The sequence below is a fragment of the Lates calcarifer genome, linkage group LG4 (assembly GCF_001640805.2).
Source record: "Lates calcarifer isolate ASB-BC8 linkage group LG4, TLL_Latcal_v3, whole genome shotgun sequence".
NCBI lineage: Eukaryota > Metazoa > Chordata > Actinopteri > Centropomidae > Lates > Lates calcarifer.
Window position 1 is genome coordinate 17,347,584 of NC_066836.1, and position 16,309 is coordinate 17,363,892.

The 16,309-nt window shown below is 39.4% G+C and overlaps 3 protein-coding genes across 3 annotated transcripts in view; 1 reads left to right on the forward strand and 2 right to left on the reverse strand.

Annotated features, from left to right (window-relative positions):
- Positions 1 to 1,923, forward strand: part of LOC108883749 (uncharacterized) — a 29,877-nt gene extending 27,954 nt beyond the window's left edge. Inside the window, exons 68-72 of the mRNA XM_018677215.2 lie at positions 128 to 296; positions 389 to 498; positions 620 to 727; positions 1,181 to 1,307; positions 1,446 to 1,923. Of these exons, the coding sequence (XP_018532731.2) occupies positions 128 to 296; positions 389 to 498; positions 620 to 727; positions 1,181 to 1,307; positions 1,446 to 1,456 (525 nt within the window). The 3' untranslated portion in view covers positions 1,457 to 1,923. The remainder of the gene's footprint in view (positions 1 to 127; positions 297 to 388; positions 499 to 619; positions 728 to 1,180; positions 1,308 to 1,445) is intronic.
- On the reverse strand, positions 1,916 to 5,690 carry LOC108883750 (V-type proton ATPase subunit d 1). The gene is made up of 8 exons (XM_018677217.2): positions 5,413 to 5,690; positions 4,582 to 4,753; positions 4,029 to 4,207; positions 3,105 to 3,184; positions 2,782 to 2,859; positions 2,511 to 2,687; positions 2,320 to 2,397; positions 1,916 to 2,105 (listed from the first exon to the last, which is right to left on the reverse strand). The coding sequence occupies exons 1-8, from the start codon at positions 5,531 to 5,533 to the stop codon at positions 1,932 to 1,934; spliced, it is 1,059 nt and encodes a 352-aa protein (XP_018532733.1). The 5' UTR covers positions 5,534 to 5,690; the 3' UTR covers positions 1,916 to 1,931.
- Positions 5,691 to 6,803: 1,113 nt separating this feature from the next.
- asip2b (agouti signaling protein, nonagouti homolog (mouse) 2b) lies at positions 6,804 to 16,240 on the reverse strand. Its single transcript, XM_018677219.2, has 4 exons — positions 15,550 to 16,240; positions 15,299 to 15,418; positions 9,067 to 9,140; positions 6,804 to 7,784 (listed from the first exon to the last, which is right to left on the reverse strand). The coding sequence occupies exons 1-4, from the start codon at positions 15,902 to 15,904 to the stop codon at positions 7,617 to 7,619; spliced, it is 717 nt and encodes a 238-aa protein (XP_018532735.1). The 5' UTR covers positions 15,905 to 16,240; the 3' UTR covers positions 6,804 to 7,616.
- Between the last annotated feature and the right edge of the window lie 69 nt (positions 16,241 to 16,309).

The window sequence follows — 16,309 nt, forward strand, 5'->3', positions numbered from 1 at the left end:
ATGTGCTTGCGACTGTTACTGTGACACTTGTGGTCCTCTGTATTTAACAGGCTTAATTCAAGATATCTGTATTTTGTTTGTTTTTTTAGGATTAAAAAATGTTTAAAATATGATGTTTGTGTCACAGGTGAAGGCCAACTGCAGCAACACTGTAACACACACATTTCACAGTGACAGTGGAGTGGCTGTCCGAAGAGGGTCAAATATTGTCCAGGTGTCCAATCAGAATGGAGCGTCAGTGTCATGTGACCTGTCGCTTGAGGTGTGCAGTTTCACTCTGGATGGATGGTTACATGGTAGGAGAGCTGTGGTTGTTCTGATATTTGTGATCACTTATTTCACACGTCATACTGTGGCACATATACATGTTTGAGGTTTTTTTTCACAGGCACGTCCACTGGTCTGTTAGGGACCAATGACAATGAAGCAGGAAATGATTTTCCTTTGCCTGATGGGTCTCAGGCTGAAAACTTGGACAGTTTTCTCTATAGTTGGCAGGTCAGACAAATCCTACATTTTTTTATCTACAGATTTATGCACATTCATATTTGGTGGAGCCTCACTAACATGGACGTATTTAGTTCTCATCTGCAGTTTAACCATTTGTGTGTTTCTCCAGATGAAACCAGAGTGTATCAGATCACCAGCTGCAGCAGCTACAAGCCCTGTGAGCTGTGACTATCTGTTCTCCTCCCCTGATTCTCCACTCAGTTCCTGTTTCAGGGTGGTGAGCACAACAACACAACTGACATGTATGAGCACGCACCTGGCTCTGTGCCCAGCAGACACCCCTGACCTCCCTGAACATTAAAGGATTTCATGGTCCAATTCAGACATTCTTCAGCTGGACATAATGAAAAAAATCACATGTGGTAAAATCAACATGACCTAAAGCACTTCCTTCTTTATGCACTCAAAGGACAGATGAAACAAGAATTGGTCTAAATATCACCTCTCAGTTCTGCCACACAAACATACTTCAAAACAAAAACCATGACCATTAACTTAAAGATGTGACATTAAGGAAATTGAATTCAGGACTTGGTGTCTGCCAGAGAAAACAAATGTGTTCTCTCTGGCAGCTAAGTAAGAAAATCTGGCCCGTTTTCAGTCCCATACCTGACTCTGTTTGTGATTGATTGTGCAGTTCATATTTACAGCGGTGTGTTTGTATTGTCAGGTGGATCCTGGTCAGTTCTCATCAGTGTGTGAGTTAAGCTCCTCCAGAGCCCCCTGCAGATTGGCATCTGCCTTTGTTCATCTCTGCCGGCAGAACTACATACTACTGGAGGTCCCAGTCCAGTGCTGTAAGTTTGTTCATATATTATACAGCCAAGATTTGCATTATCAGACTGTGTTCAGCGTGTAATACTGTGCTGCTGTGATGTGTCAGATGTTTTACATTTCTCAATGCAAAATTTTTCTTGTTTTTCTTTTTGTTTCAGTGAAAGTATGAATGAAGGAGGAGTTTTTCAAAAGCAAAGATGAGTGAATTATGACCCCCTTAGCTGCTAAAACAGACACATTTACACTCTTATACCACTGGTTGTGCCACATTAATTCTATGCATACATCAATTTTGTACTCTGTTATATAGATAAATAATATTATACCTCCTGTAATGCACACTTTTCTCTTGTTTAGACATGCAGATATTGTGCCAGTAATGTGAATGTGAACATGCTAACTATAGCAGGTAGTTTTTCATTAATCACAAAGCCTTTTTTTAAATATTTTCTGTGGTCTGTAGTACAAACACTGAAGATATGTGTGACTGACTTTAGTGCAACCACAGTAACTAATCCTCACAACCAAACTTTGATCATGAAGAGATCAACAAATATTTTTATACAGTTTGATAAAGTGCATTTATTACATTGTTGTATACTATGTGTGTTGAATACATGTTTGTATTTCTCTTCATTGCTCAGTTAATTTTTTCCCTGGAAGATGGGTATGTAATTGTGTATCTTAGACTTCTGTCTCTGTGTGACACACTCAGCGATCCAGACAATGTTGCGACACTCCTGCTCCTTCAGTTTGATGTAGGAGTAAAATACTCCAAAGTGGAACTGCTGCAGGAAGGCAAGTGTGTTCAGCTTCACCTGAGGGGAAATGAGAGTTGATGCCACTCAGAGAGACAGAAACACACATTTCTATACATTAAGTTTACAACTGAAATCAAGTCAAGAATATGATTTTCCTGTTTTCTATTTGCTGTGTCTTTGCACTGTAAAAAAGTTAAACAGAAATCATCTGGAGGCCACCTCGGTTCATCACTCTCTATATTCTCACTGAGGGACATTTAAGTTTTATTACCTCTTGTTCAAAGAATCTGTCCTCCAGAGTCTTAAAATCCGATCCCGGCTCAGGGTCATCAAAAATCATTTTATAGTCCTGCAGGGAGGTTTAAATTAAAAAAACGTTAACTACATGTGTAACTTAAGTTAAATGCAGCAGCAACACATAAGTTCTCATTAAGGAATCCTCAGAGATGAGTTCAGACTCACTGGGTAACAGTCGGCCACAGCTTTGACCTGCTCATGGTCCTCTGCCTTGGCCAGAAGTCGCAGCCCTTCAGGGTAAAGTTTGCCACAAGAAGGATATAGAGCACTCCTGTCTGCACCGCTGAGATCTGTCCCAAAGGAGTTGACTGTGATAATGAAGGCCCGTCTGTCTGCCTCAAACTGCAGCACACACACAAGCATGGAGCATTTTCCACAAAACAAATCTTTAACATTATGAAAAGCTTAATCAGTCCGTGCATGACTGTCACAGTACCTCCAGGACCGGACACATTATATCCTTCGTGGCCCCGCCAATATTCTTGCAGAAAGAGTGGAAAGACTCTAAATATGCCTTTGGAAAAAAACCCAGAAAGGTCAGGTCATGGAAAACAGATGATTTAACATGGGTTTGACCTCCATCAAAATTTATATAAGCTTTTAGCACACATTGTAAACTTTATGTAGGCTCTCTAGGCTTGTTAAACATTACAGAGTAGTAAATCCTACAGTTCACATTTAGTATTCACACACATACTCAGACACAGGCATCATGGTGAATTATGGTGGTCATGCCACTGTGTGTCACCCTATAATCACCTTATACAGTTTGTTTCTTAGAATCTCAGCCTCCATTTCATCCAGGTTGGACTCAGATACAGCATCCTGGAAAAACTGAGCTACACAAACAACACAGCGATCAGTTTGATCAGTCATCTATATCATATGTCACTCTTTTGACAGTAGTAGAACATCAGTGTGGAAGCCCATTTCTGTCAAAAAAAAAAAAAAAAAAGAACTGAAAAGTTAAGAATGATAAAATAAAAATACTCACCAACTGTTCAAAGAGCTTTTGTACAACAAAGTTGCAGCAAACTTAATTTGTTTAATAACCACAATTAGTGGGTTTGGACACGGGGAAACGATCTCAGCAAGTGTCCTAAACTGTGGTGAACTTTGACCTGCAAATTAACGTTATTCACACAAAGCTGTCTTGACAGTGCTAACCATTTAGGGAACAGAGTCCAAAATGGAGAAAGCTATCAGAGTTTGTTAGCTGTGTAGCTAACTGACATTTGACAAGGTTGTTGTTTGCCAAGAGGCGAGTAAATGGTTCAAGCAGAGAAAACAAAGAAACTTGGAGAGCTTGTCATTGACTAGCGTTAGCTGCAAGATAGCAAGTTTAGCAGTTAACTCGCCAGTTAGGGTAGTTTACCCACAGGGCCTACAATGTCACTAAAATGCTAGGCAGACAAATTTGTGCCACTCAAAAGTTAAAACTAAAATGAGAGAAATACTTACTAACCATGAGTATTTTATATTTTCATCACATCTCTTTTTTTTCTCATTTCAAGCACAAATCAGCTTCCATACTTCCACCATTAAAAATCTATTTCCACTGTAAAGTGGTTTATTATCTCAAGTGACTTGCAATAACTCTGTTACTGAAAGAGTATTAAATCTATACCAATACCTAAATTTATCATCTTTGGGAATAAAACAGAGATTATTTGATGTGTTTACCCAGAGGTGTGTCCACCAGGATGGCTGAATAGAGTTCAGTTGGGGTGCGGGCGATGCCCACGGCTGCCATTTGGTCAAAAGCTCCCAGTGGGTGACAACGCGGGAGCAGCTCAGCCACATCTCTCTGTTTCAGGGCCCCGGTGATCAGCAACACCACATTGTCGATCATGTAGCTGTAGCTATGGCAACACAGAGAACACAGTGAATGAAAGTACTTCTATTTGTCTGTAAATCTTTTTTTTCTATTACAGGCCTCTTATTAGGGACATATGTGCTTTCTGGTTTACCTTTATTTTTAGATACTGAGAAGCTGGGAGCATATACAGTAGGTTTGTGAAATTAATTTTCTTTGAATTGAATGGACTGAATTTTATGGATTTTAATTTCAAGGAGCACTTTTTGTTTGTGTGGAAAAATAAAAAGAGGCCTAATCAAAACTGATCTACTTAGAAAAGCAAGAAAAATATTGAAAGGATAGAGAATTACAGGAAAAATTCTTATCTTGTGACCTTGGTATTATTCATGGTAAACTGCATGCAGTGTTGTAGCATACGTTATGTAGTCAAGAAAGGTAGAGAGCGGAGGCAGGGCGTTGGTGCGCAGGCAGCTGAACTCAGTCACCAGGTTCTCCCTCAGCTTGTTGTCCACCAGAGACACAGTCAGGTCCTCTTCAGATGAAGACAGCAGCTTACCGTAGTCTGTACTCTGCAGGTGCAGCTTCATGTCTGATGAGAGGAGAGTGATATTTCCTATGGGTTTTGACCTTAACTTCCATTTTTCCTTTGCAGTAAATCACAGGTACTTCTGCTCTAAAATCTGTGTTTTTTCCCACAACAACTTCCTGTTAGTTTGCAGTGACAAATCAGGGAGAGGTGAATCATGATGCAGTAATACACACATGGTTACTGATAATGACTACCTATTAATGCACGCACAACCATGCATATACATATAAAAACATATGGTATAGAGTGTGTTTTTCATTGAACTGTCTTAAGGGCTCTTTCCAAGAACCATTAGACACAGTATTGACACACCCACATGCGTGGGAGTGTGAACATATCTTAGCCATACTCAAAACTAAAGTCTCATTGGTATTTATCCATACTGACTTGTTCCTTCTGTATCTTTCAGAAAGGAATGTCTTCTTCCTGGAAAGAAATTTTTGATGATACCCTCAATAAATGAGATCCATATGAAGAAACTGAGTAGATAACGTGATTCCTGTCAGCACCCCACTGAGGTTACTTTTGAGACACCCACACACATGCACAAGAATTTAAAATCAAGATGGGCATAGCTAGAGGGTATGCGTGTAATACATTTCTGGGAAAGCTTAATTTATAAAATGAAAATGTGTCCAAAAATCAAACAATATTCTTACCCTCGAGAGTGTCACACTGGGCCAGATTGTGATAGTCAGTCTGAGTCAGGATCCCAGCCTTCATCCCTCGAACCAGACCCTCCAGATAGCCGTGATCCACATTGAAACTAAGCTCTGCCATGATGCTAAATGAGTTATCAGCAAACCAGGCAGCAGTCCAAGTGATGTTTAGATGTGTTTCTCTTTGTCTTTCACAGCAACTTCTGCATTATATTCCCCACTGACTAACATGCATGCAGTTATTTTCCCTTCCTCTTTGACACCAAGAAATTCCATAGCAGCCCTTAAAGTGTTTGCTGTCTCACTTCCTGCTGTTGAATATATTAAGTCTGTCCATACAGTTGTATTACTTACATTTATTTGATATTCCCAGTGAAAGATGTATCTCTTTTTAAAAAATCAGTGGAAATATAAGAGTATGATGCTCTTTGGCTGGACATCTCCAAAGGAATGAGGATAAGGAAGCAATAAAAAAAAATCAGCCTCACTCCTCTTTCATCATCTATTGCTCGCAATATTTATGTTCAATCAATCTTAGCATATATGTTTTTTTGTGTGTGAGGGTGAATCCATGCCAAAGCAGGCAGCAGAAGTAGATAACAAGTTTGCAATTAATCATATTCCTTGCAGAAAAATTTATGTTGCCTCGTGTCAACCTCCCTGTATGAATGACCTATTTTCACTTAAAATTAAAAACAATCAAACACAGCACAGATGTTCAGCTCTAGGAACTTAGATGAGTTACTCCACAATGAACACATGGCTGAAATGCTGAGGCTCTTTTTAGTAACATTTCGCCCTTCTTTGCCTTCACTTCCCTCATGTTTATGGCCTAAGAGGACACACTGTTACGGTTTGCAGCTGACTGAGAGTACATGTGATGCTCTCCAATCAAAACCGGCTACTGTTACATTTCATCAGGTGCACCTATTTTTGCAATCAGACAGCTTTCCCTCTCTTCACCTTCCCCTTGAAGAAAAGCAGACAGTGTCCCAGACAAAGTAATACAGTATGTGCACCACAGAGTGCCTGGATAAGATTTTGGAGTAACATCAACATGTGTCTATGCACGTCTCCTCTGGATACACATTTGGCCCCTTTCACTTGTGCTTAATGTTCATTATCTTTCTGCTTTCGACAAACTCACCATGGACAAGAATACAAAGCTGGTTTAGTCCCAGTTTATCCATGAGATTGCTGCCAGCAAACATTTTTAAAATAACTACGTTATTTTTCTTTGCTTTGTTTTGATCCAGTGTCTCATATTTCCTAAATGAAACATGGTTTCCTCCCATAAATACACACATAAATAATTCTACATTTAAGTATTTGGGGGCCTTTCCACTGAAAAAAAAAAATAATGAGGAAAAGAACAAGCCACAAGGATGATATAGGCTTACAACATATTTATTCAATAGCAAAAATATAAACTGACTTTTGTCATAAATCCACACATGAATAATTGGTAATTCTTCATTTGGAACCCCAGATCATCTCTTCTCCAAGGCATGGTTTACACAGGAATAGAAAAGTCTGTTTTTAACCATTAATAACCCAAATCAGATGATTCTTTTTTTCACATTTAGTCTGTAGGCCAGTGAGTTTAAAAAAAGAAATTTATATTCCAGTGTAAATCCAGTTATTGGCGTCCAGACAAGATTAACATGGCAGGAGAGCAGAAATGATAAAGATAATCAAAAGCAGCAATGGTGCGGGAAATACCAGAGTTACGACACACAGTTTACATGTGATTGTATACATACATGAAAAAGCATATGTCAGTCATCCTTTGTTATACCTACATACTGTATGTTGGGTATCTAGATAGTCTGTAAACATGTCTGTGGGTATTTTTTAATCACCTTTATGCCTCAGAAGACTGAGGACAGAAAAACACTGTCATCACATGGCTTCATTCTTTCATTCACACCTCTCCTTCCCCAACAAAAGTGTGGAAGCCACCAAAAGAGCTTTCACTTTTAACCTCAAACTGTTTCATGGTTTTCCAAATGTTTTCTCTGAAATGTGATAATATTCTCTGAACTGCACCTGTGTAAAGAGGAGGTAATCTCATGGGCCAGAGGGCACCGTGGGTGGATTCCCCTATAATCTATGCTTATTAATGTGTGTGTCCAGGTGCCAGGTGCTGGTGGGTGTTTGTGCATGTGTGTGTGTGTGTGTGTCTGTGCATCCATGTGCTCCATTTATGTCTTCTTTAAGCACAGGGGGTTCATCCTCCAGCAGTGGCAAATGGTGTTGAAGAGTCGACAGCGGCAGGAGGCGCAGGGGTCGCAGCACGGCACGTGTGCAGAGCAGCTCTCCATCAGGCGGCCGCAGCGCCGTGCAGGGGGTATCACCTCTGACTTGTGTTTCTGAAACAACACCAACGAAGAGAGTATTTTTAGGAAATGTCTCAAAACAACATGGGAAAGTAGGTAAAATCCCCTTTGACTCATGACTTTGTATGTTTTGTGTAAAGGCACAGTTTGAACACAAAGAGATAAACTTTAAAGCTGCACTAATCAGATTTTTTATGTACACAAAGGATCAAATTACTGTGTATCATGTGAAAGGGGATACCAATAGTGGAGAGCCCACAAGCAATTTATTTACTCTTAAGTTCCCCTCAGCTCTGCAGAGAGTTTTAGTTTCTTTCAGCTCATTGTTTTGGTTTTACAGCCTGCAACCTTAATGTTTTGGTTCACTCTCACCACTCTCATCAGAGACACTCCAGATAGAAAGCACTAGGCACTAGCTGACAAGCACAGTGAAGCACTTAGCAATTAAATAGTCAGGTATTTCCCTTAAGAGTTGGTAGAGACCAAAACAGAGATAAAATAGAGGGAATATTGGTCTTACATAGGTTTGTTGGCCAGAGATGTGACTGAATGCTAATGTTGTTGGATATATGCTGAATAGCAACAGTTTACTAACTCTTCACCAAATACAGTTTGTAAGACGACAGTATCTCCTTGTTGTGTTTTCAGCCTGTTGCGCTGGCCACACAAAAAACAGAAAGACACAACATGTAGAACGGAATATCAAATTATTGTGATGGTTTGTGTTTTAGAGTTTGATTATTTTTTTTTTAAACAAAAACAAAATTGTATTTAAAAAAATGAAAAGGTTTGAATGAAACATGGGAACAAGCAGACACAGAATACTGATACACTGATGCCTAAAAACTAAGTTTTCTTTCTGCAGAGCTGTGTGCATTGTGTCTTGGTTCCTTGTTTCTGCCTGTGTTTTGACCTTTTGCATGTTTACTGCATTTTGGATTTTGCATTCCTGCCTTTGGATTTCTGGATTTGTTTGCCTATTTGGACTGCCTTCTCTGCTTTTGACCCTTGCCTGTCTCACCATCCTGTACGCCTTTGTTCCTCTTTGTAAATAAAATTAGTGAACTGTTCGCTCTGCCTCTGGCGTCTGCATTTGGGTCTTTTCTCCTTTGTTACTGGCACCAGTTGTGACATGTGCAACAAATACAAAACTTACACTGCCAACTCAGGACAATTTACATTCAAACATAGAAAGTCTTTTTCTTACACCTCTCATTTCAAGCATTCATCATCACACCTTGCTGAAACATTAGCGATCATACAGTGGCCTCATATGGCATACAAAGACAGTCTATGAAGAGCAAAGAAAACTTACAGGAACGTGACTTTCCTGTGATGGAGAAATCTTTCGCCTTGCAAATAGTCGTCTGGTCTTCGCTTGGCTCCAAACTAGGGTTGGAAAAAATAGAAGAATGGTTGGTTACTTTTAATAAACATACTCAATAATTTATTTAATTTATAGTTTTTAATTTAATTTAATTTTTTCAGTGGAGGTCAATTCAGTTTCTCTGGCCAAGAGAGAAAAAACCTCATCACACTCCCTTGAGACTTATATTCTTATTATGCATGAAGGGGAAACAACAATGCACTTGATTGTGAACAGCATTTGCCTCAGAAGAAGAGTAGTAAACATGCATTAAATACTATCAGACTTTATATCACAGATGGTTGTTATGGGTCTGCCTCAGGGCATCTTCCAGTCGGAAGTGCCTGGAATGCCTCCCACAGGAGGTGTCCAGGAGGCACCCTGATCAGATGTCCACACTTCAAATGGCTATTTTTTATGTGCATGAGCTCTAGTTCCATTCCTTGCTGCTTTTGCATGTCCAAGTAATTCAAGAATCCCTGTGAATCAACCACAAATGGGCAGGTTAACTTCACATGAAACATGGGAGACTGGGACCTCCTCCTGGAGCCAGTGTCTTGAGTGGGGAGCTGGTGGCCTGGCCACCACCCATGATGCCAGTTTGGGTTCAGCCTAATCAGATGTTGTGAGGTTGCCACCATGTGGGCTCAAAACCCACAAGGATGGGGTTAAAGGTTTGGTGCATTGCCAGCTAATTGGTGGGCAATGGCTGACAACTTGGCTTTCTGACACACATAAACATACACAGGATTTTGGTAGCGCTACAGTGGATGTATACAGTGGATACACAGCCTTACTGACTTGACAAATTGGGCATCCCTCCATGTAGAGGCTTTATTCTACAATTACCCCGTCATCAGGAGGGTTGACCTTTGTAAGGCCTCCTCTGAGTAAGTAAGAGTCTTTGTTTCCATTGAAAAAAAGATGTTTGCAAATGCTTTGCTTGGGTCCATCCTTATGTAAGTACTGGAAAGAGTTTTTAATACTTAATCAAATATTACTAGAGAAACACTTGTACAAAATGTGTTTATTGTTTTCTTTGGAGTCCCCTCTTCATCATCCCTTTGTGTATTATTCATTCTTTTGGCCAGATGATTTCTTACTGATCAGCTGGAGGTCTACATCTCCTCCCTCTCAATCTTGCTGGATAATTCATTATCAACAGTGAGAATCAGAGAGACAGTGCCAGTCTTTGTTTTCTTAAATGGATTTTTTTTTTTGGCTCATATCAAAGGGGCTTGTCAAATGAGATTTTAACTACAGTAAAAGGATAACATTTCCAGTTGACATCTGTTCTATGTTTTGTAGTACTGTAAAATTCTATCTACGCAACCATCTACTTAAACAACATCTTTTAAGCCGCACTAATGGCATGACTTGGATATCAATGTCAGACTGTCAGTCTGTTGGTCTGCCACTTTTGGATTAAAACAATTCCACAACTATTGGATGGGTTGTTTTCTATACTCATTGTCCCCAGAGGACGAATGCAGCTGTCTTTGGTGATCCTCTGACTCTACCTCCAACATAAGATTGATATTTTTGGTTTTGAGTGGAATGTCTCAATAACTATGGAATAGATTGCTGGGAAGTTGCCAGGAAGAAACCCATAGTTCCCAGAGTATGAATTGTACAATTACTCTAAGTAACTATATTCTCATGTATATTCCTCATTTAGCACCCCTAAAGCAACATGAGATATCTCACAGATCAACATTTAAAATTACTATTGAAACATAAACTACTATGGCAAAGCTTTGGTTAAGTTTAGGACTTCCATCCATCCATTATCTATACCACTTAAACAAACAACCATTCACACTCACACCTACAGGCAATTTGGAGTTGTCAATTAACCTAAGCTGCATGTCTTTAGACTGTAGGAGGACTCATGCAGGCACAGGGAGAACATCTAAACTCCACACAGAAAAGCCCCAGGCGAACCGGGGCTCAAATCCAGAACCTTCTTGCTGTGAGGCGACAGCACTAGCCACTTCACTTCTTTATGACTTTGTCCTGCTAAAACAAAGACAGGAGTCCTCCCTTTGCTCCCATCATAATAACTATAGCCACTAGAGGGCTTCTGTCACTTGAATGTAAACATGTTGTTTTGGGGTATTTGCTGAAAAGACTGATGCTGTCCCAGACAACAGCTAGATATCACTTAACAATAAAACAGAACCATGGGTCATGATAATGTGCTTACACAAACAGCTTTGTTTTTTATGGAAGGATGGTATCAACTTTGGTTATTGGAAAAAAAATTACTTTGTTTTATGACCAAATACTTGGAAAAACAAACCCATCCTATAACTGTAATTTGTGTTTGGTGCTAGTAACAACATGCCACACTAAAATGATGAATATGATAAATACTGTAATTGTGCATTTAGTTCAAAGCACCACTGAGAATAAGTACAGCACAGAGCTAACAGCATGGCTATAGACTCTTAGCCTGGTGTGATTATTATTTATTTATTTATTTATTTAGTGTGTGTGTGTGTATTATTTGTTATTTGTTGTATTTTTAGCTTTCTTAATTTACATCCTCTTTCTGTTGTTTTAAATCTGAATAAAAATGTGAAATAAATTTGTGTTTTCCAACTACTTATTGGGGTAGATGTAAATTACAGATTTGTTGGACTTTTATTTGTTATCAGCTGCAAATACCATGATAATTGATCAAAGTTCATTTTTGACCTTGGGAGTTTGAGAAAAAAAAATGATTCAAGCCCATTTAATAGTGTTTCCAAGAGCTTTCATTCACATCTCACAGTCCTCATCAGCAGATCTTCAGTCAGACAAATTCACAAATTCAAGTGACCAAAGTTCACTTTTTAGGTCATGTGATGTCAACTAAGCTACTCCATCAACAAGGAATGGACCATGTGTAAAGTTGTTTTTTCTTAAATCAAACAGCCACACTATTTGTCTTTTGAAATGTTTTTTTTTTTTACTGATGAACAGCTGAGTAGATTATCAGCTGATTTTGTTTCCTTAACTGCTGTTAAGTAGAAGCATTTCCATGATGGATCTCCAGCTTGACCTGAAGACAGTTTCCTACATTTGAAAAGGACAGCACTGAGAACAGTATGTGGAGTACAATAAATAAGGTGTGGTTTTTTTTCAACTAAATTAATTCACCATGCCGGATCTGTACAGACGGACATAATTCACTATGATGTTTGCTTTGATGCGTGTTGGTATGTTCTCAAACATATGGAGCTGGATTGATATCCAAGGCTTTTGCCAGTGTGATATTTTCTACAGACAGAAATAGCTGCTAAGATTGTCAGTGTTCCAGTGTTCCACACCTCATCTCCGCTGGCCTGGATGTTCATTGGATCATCATCTAAACATCCCTTACCTCAGACACTGGCACCTTCAACACCCTCGCCCTTATACCAAAATGTGTCTTTTATAACCTAGATATCATGCAAGTTCACCACAGCTACAAATCACAAATTTGAGCCTTCTTTTGATCGATGGTCACTGCACCTTCTCATCCCATGCAGCCCAACACCTCAGGGCTAATCTTTGGCCAGATGTGTACATTCATCTGTTACAGTGCAGAAATTACCCATGCTCAACTTGGTGATGTTTCATGCTTCTCCTGCTGACGCTGGAGCGGCATGAATCCACACTTTGATCTTTGATCTTGATAGATAGCTTTACTACCTGAAATCTAGCATTTTCTGTGGAACCACCATTTGTATTCTCAACAAATTATAACAAAACACTTGTGCTTTTTCCCTCATGTTCTCCCCATGTTAACACCTTGAAAGTTTGCTGACTACCTGAATTGTGTTTTCTGTACTTTTTCCTTCCCTCTGTATTTCAAAAAGGTCCAACCAGGAAAGTAAAGGCTAAATCACAGTCTAAGGTTCAAACTTGCTTAATACCACAACGTCAAAGTTTTGTTTCACTGAGCTATTCTGCATGAGCGTTTCGAGTCTACAGCACCTCTGACCCAGCATCACTGGTGGGTGTGGTCAGAGGTGCTCTATTGCACTTGTGACCAGACCCAACAGTGATGTCACTATGTACTCAGTGCACTTCACATCATCGCAACATGTTAAAGCTCCTCAAATCATTATTTTCATCCTAACAATGGAAAAAAGAGTCACTATGTGTAATGGAGAATGAGTCGTTTGTAATAATAAATCCACGAGACAGTCCACATTCCTGCAGAGAGACTTAGCATCATTCAGCTCATTGTTTTTACTTTAAAGACACAACATTACTGTTCACCATTTGTTTTAACCCAAGAAAAAAAAAAAAGACTCCGATAGACTCCAGCACCAATCAGCAGGCAGATAAAGTTAGCCTACAGCTGGAGAACACAGTTAAGTGTTTAGCAGCTAAAGAGACAGATAATTCTCACAGCAGTGGTGGAGAAAAAAAACTGAGCTAAAGGAAGAGTGAATATGGGACTTTCATTCATTGACTGACTGGAAACACAACTTAAAAATCAATGCTAATGTTGCTTCACATCTACTGGAGCTGTGTCAACCATTTGCTAGCATGTCTGTCACATCAGCTTCACAAGGTGTCATGTTGCACTGCTGTGCCAAGCCACTGGAGGTCAGCACGAACAGGACTTTAAGCCAGAGTTAAGTTACTCTTTAAAGGAACAAAAACAAATGGTTTCCCCAGCCCAGAATTTTACAACCATTGTTTTCATAGTTTTGATTTTCAGGTTCCTCCTGCTGGGAGCACTTTTGGCTTTGTGAACTTGCAGAAAAAAACTTGTTCTAGTCACACTTTTTACTGCCTGTGTTTCTAATTTGTCTACTTTTAAGGTCCCAGAGAGGAAGCACTGCCATGATAGCATAATTTGGTAATTTTTGTCATTTTCTCCGACAAATATAATTTCCACCAAATCGAAATGTGTGACTAATATTTAAAAACAGTATGACATGTGCCATCCCACAATAATATACAAATATTTTAATTTCTAGTTTTGCCAGTTGATACCTTTTTACAATTATTATACATTTGTGAATTCAATTAATTGAATGTCAAAAAAGCTAACCCACAATCTTAAATATATCTTAAATATAATGTTAGCTGAAGTGACAGGGTGCTGCGGAAATAACAATTGATCAACATCTTAATCTGAAGACAGTAAAAAAAAAAAACACACATTATTCGAAATATTTTTTCTGAAATGCAAAATAACGGCAAGGCAAAACTGTATACGAGCAATAAACAATACAACAAAATTACATCAAACAGTCATGATCTGATATATTTTAAAATTTTTTAGTTGAGATGAGATGAACACTTGTGCATGATCTACTTTATACAACTTACAACAACAGGGGAGCCAACATCATGTTCTGGCTTCAAGGCATCTGGGGAGTGCCTTGAAGCCAGAACATGATGTTGACTCCACCTGTTGGTGGTGCTTTAGGTGATGATCCAAGTGCTTTTTTAAAAATATTTTCCGGCCAATAAATTAATTAATTCTCCACTGTCTGATTTTTTCTTTAATCTTGCTTTGGCACATTTCCCTCAGGTGCCCCCCCCCCCCCCCCCCCCCCCCCCCCACCCCCCGTCCCTGTCTCTTTCAAGCTGCTTTTGATATTTCACTGAGTCAGATCTAATTTTGACCCCACAGGCCTGAGATCTCTCAGCTGTTGTCTTACATGGCATCTTAAAAGCAGACAAGAAATGCATTTTGGTTAATATATAAACATAGAATTACACACATCTGTCAGCATATATGTCATCTCCACTGCACTCTTGTCTTTTTCTACCACAGAGGGAAATGTATGTATTTTAAGGACACAACAGTGCCTGCGGTCTGAGAGCCAAGATTTTTTTCATGATATTACATGAAAATCATATTACATACAAACTGAGAGTGAGCAGGTATGAGTAACCTCTGTTTCTCCTTCTTTATTCAAGTGTATTTTCTACATTGCACAAGCCCGATGATGCTGCGGTGAATTGAATACTAAAATACATTTTATAAGAGCAGTCAGTATGAGATAAACAGACCCCACATCTGTCTATAATCACCACACATCATTTCTTATCCAATCATCCTGTTACTTAATATCATAAGCTGCACCATTTCCGTTCACGGTGCAGAGCTTTTAGAGGCTCACATCAAAACAACACATAACATCAGCCTGAATGTGTCCATAAACATCACAAATGGTTGAATCCTCACCTGTGTTATTCTCAGTCTTCCTCACATCTTTCTTTGTGTCTTCTGCCCAGGACAGCGGGAAGGCGAGCAAAAAGAGGCACAACAAGTGTTTGCCTGTGATCTTCCTCATGATGATTAGATCTGTTTATGACAAAAAAGAGAAAGAAAACAAAAAAACATCACCTTCAGAAAATAGCTAAATCCCAGCTTGGTGCGGATTTTTTATTTTATTTTTTTTCATTTTTAGTTTTTTAAGTCAATGACTCACGTACCTCTTCTCCTGTAAATCCTCACTTTGGTTGCTTCAGGTTTCTTTCTGGCTGTGAGGAGGTACCACTGCCTCCAACTCAGAGTGGGTGACGAACGACAAAGACCGAAATGCGCCGCCCCCACGTGACGGGCTCGAGACACGGCAGGAGACGGAGTTTGATGAACGATGGTCACCCGGGCAACAGACAACAAATCAGAAAAATGTGAAATATGACGTATGAGTAGTTTAAACAAGTAGTGGTTTTGATAAAACGTTAAAAAACCAAAGGATATAATGGGGGTGTGATAAATAACGGTACCATCGTTTGTTTTTTTCTTTTTTTCCCACCACAATTCAAAATGCGTGTAAGTGCCCATAGGGTGTGTGTGTGTGTGTGTATGTGTATGTGTGTGTGATGGGTGGGGTTAGGGGTTAGGGTCTGAATGGTGTGAAATGACTTGAGGAACTGACACGTTATTCATACGACATTTAGTGATACCAGGCTGACATCACTGCTGTTGCTATGGCTACCTGCAGTTTCCACGGCTTTACTTAAACTTGTTTTTGGGTCCTGTACATGTGAATAGGATCAGAGTGCTCTCAAAGACTAGGGACTATGACTACTGATGTAGATGCCTAGATGATGGCGTAGGCATATACTTATTTAACTGTCTTGATGGCTGAATAAAGCCCATGGTGGAAAAATATCCAGCACACCCCAGTGTTTTCTCTTACTCTTGCTTGGGTGAAGCTACAGCTACAAACTTAAGACTGATATCGAT

Excerpts from the sequence above, each read along its gene's own strand:
- LOC108883750 (XM_018677217.2), bottom strand. The coding sequence starts at position 5,533 with ATGGCAGAGCTTAGTTTCAATGTGGATCACGGCTATCTGGAGGGTCTG. Across the intron at positions 4,754-5,412 it reads CCAGTGTGACACTCTCGAGG|ACATGAAGCTGCACCTGCAG; the intron begins GTAAGAATATTG and ends TCCTCTCATCAG. Across the intron at positions 4,208-4,581 it reads ACCTTTCTTGACTACATAAC|CTACAGCTACATGATCGACA; the intron begins GTATGCTACAAC and ends GTGTTGCCATAG.
- asip2b (XM_018677219.2), bottom strand. The coding sequence starts at position 15,904 with ATGGGCACTTACACGCATTTTGAATTGTGGTGGGAAAAAAAGAAAAAA. Across the intron at positions 15,419-15,549 it reads GAGGATTTACAGGAGAAGAG|ATCTAATCATCATGAGGAAG; the intron begins GTACGTGAGTCA and ends TGTCATAAACAG. Across the intron at positions 9,141-15,298 it reads GAAGACTGAGAATAACACAG|TTTGGAGCCAAGCGAAGACC; the intron begins GTGAGGATTCAA and ends TTCCAACCCTAG.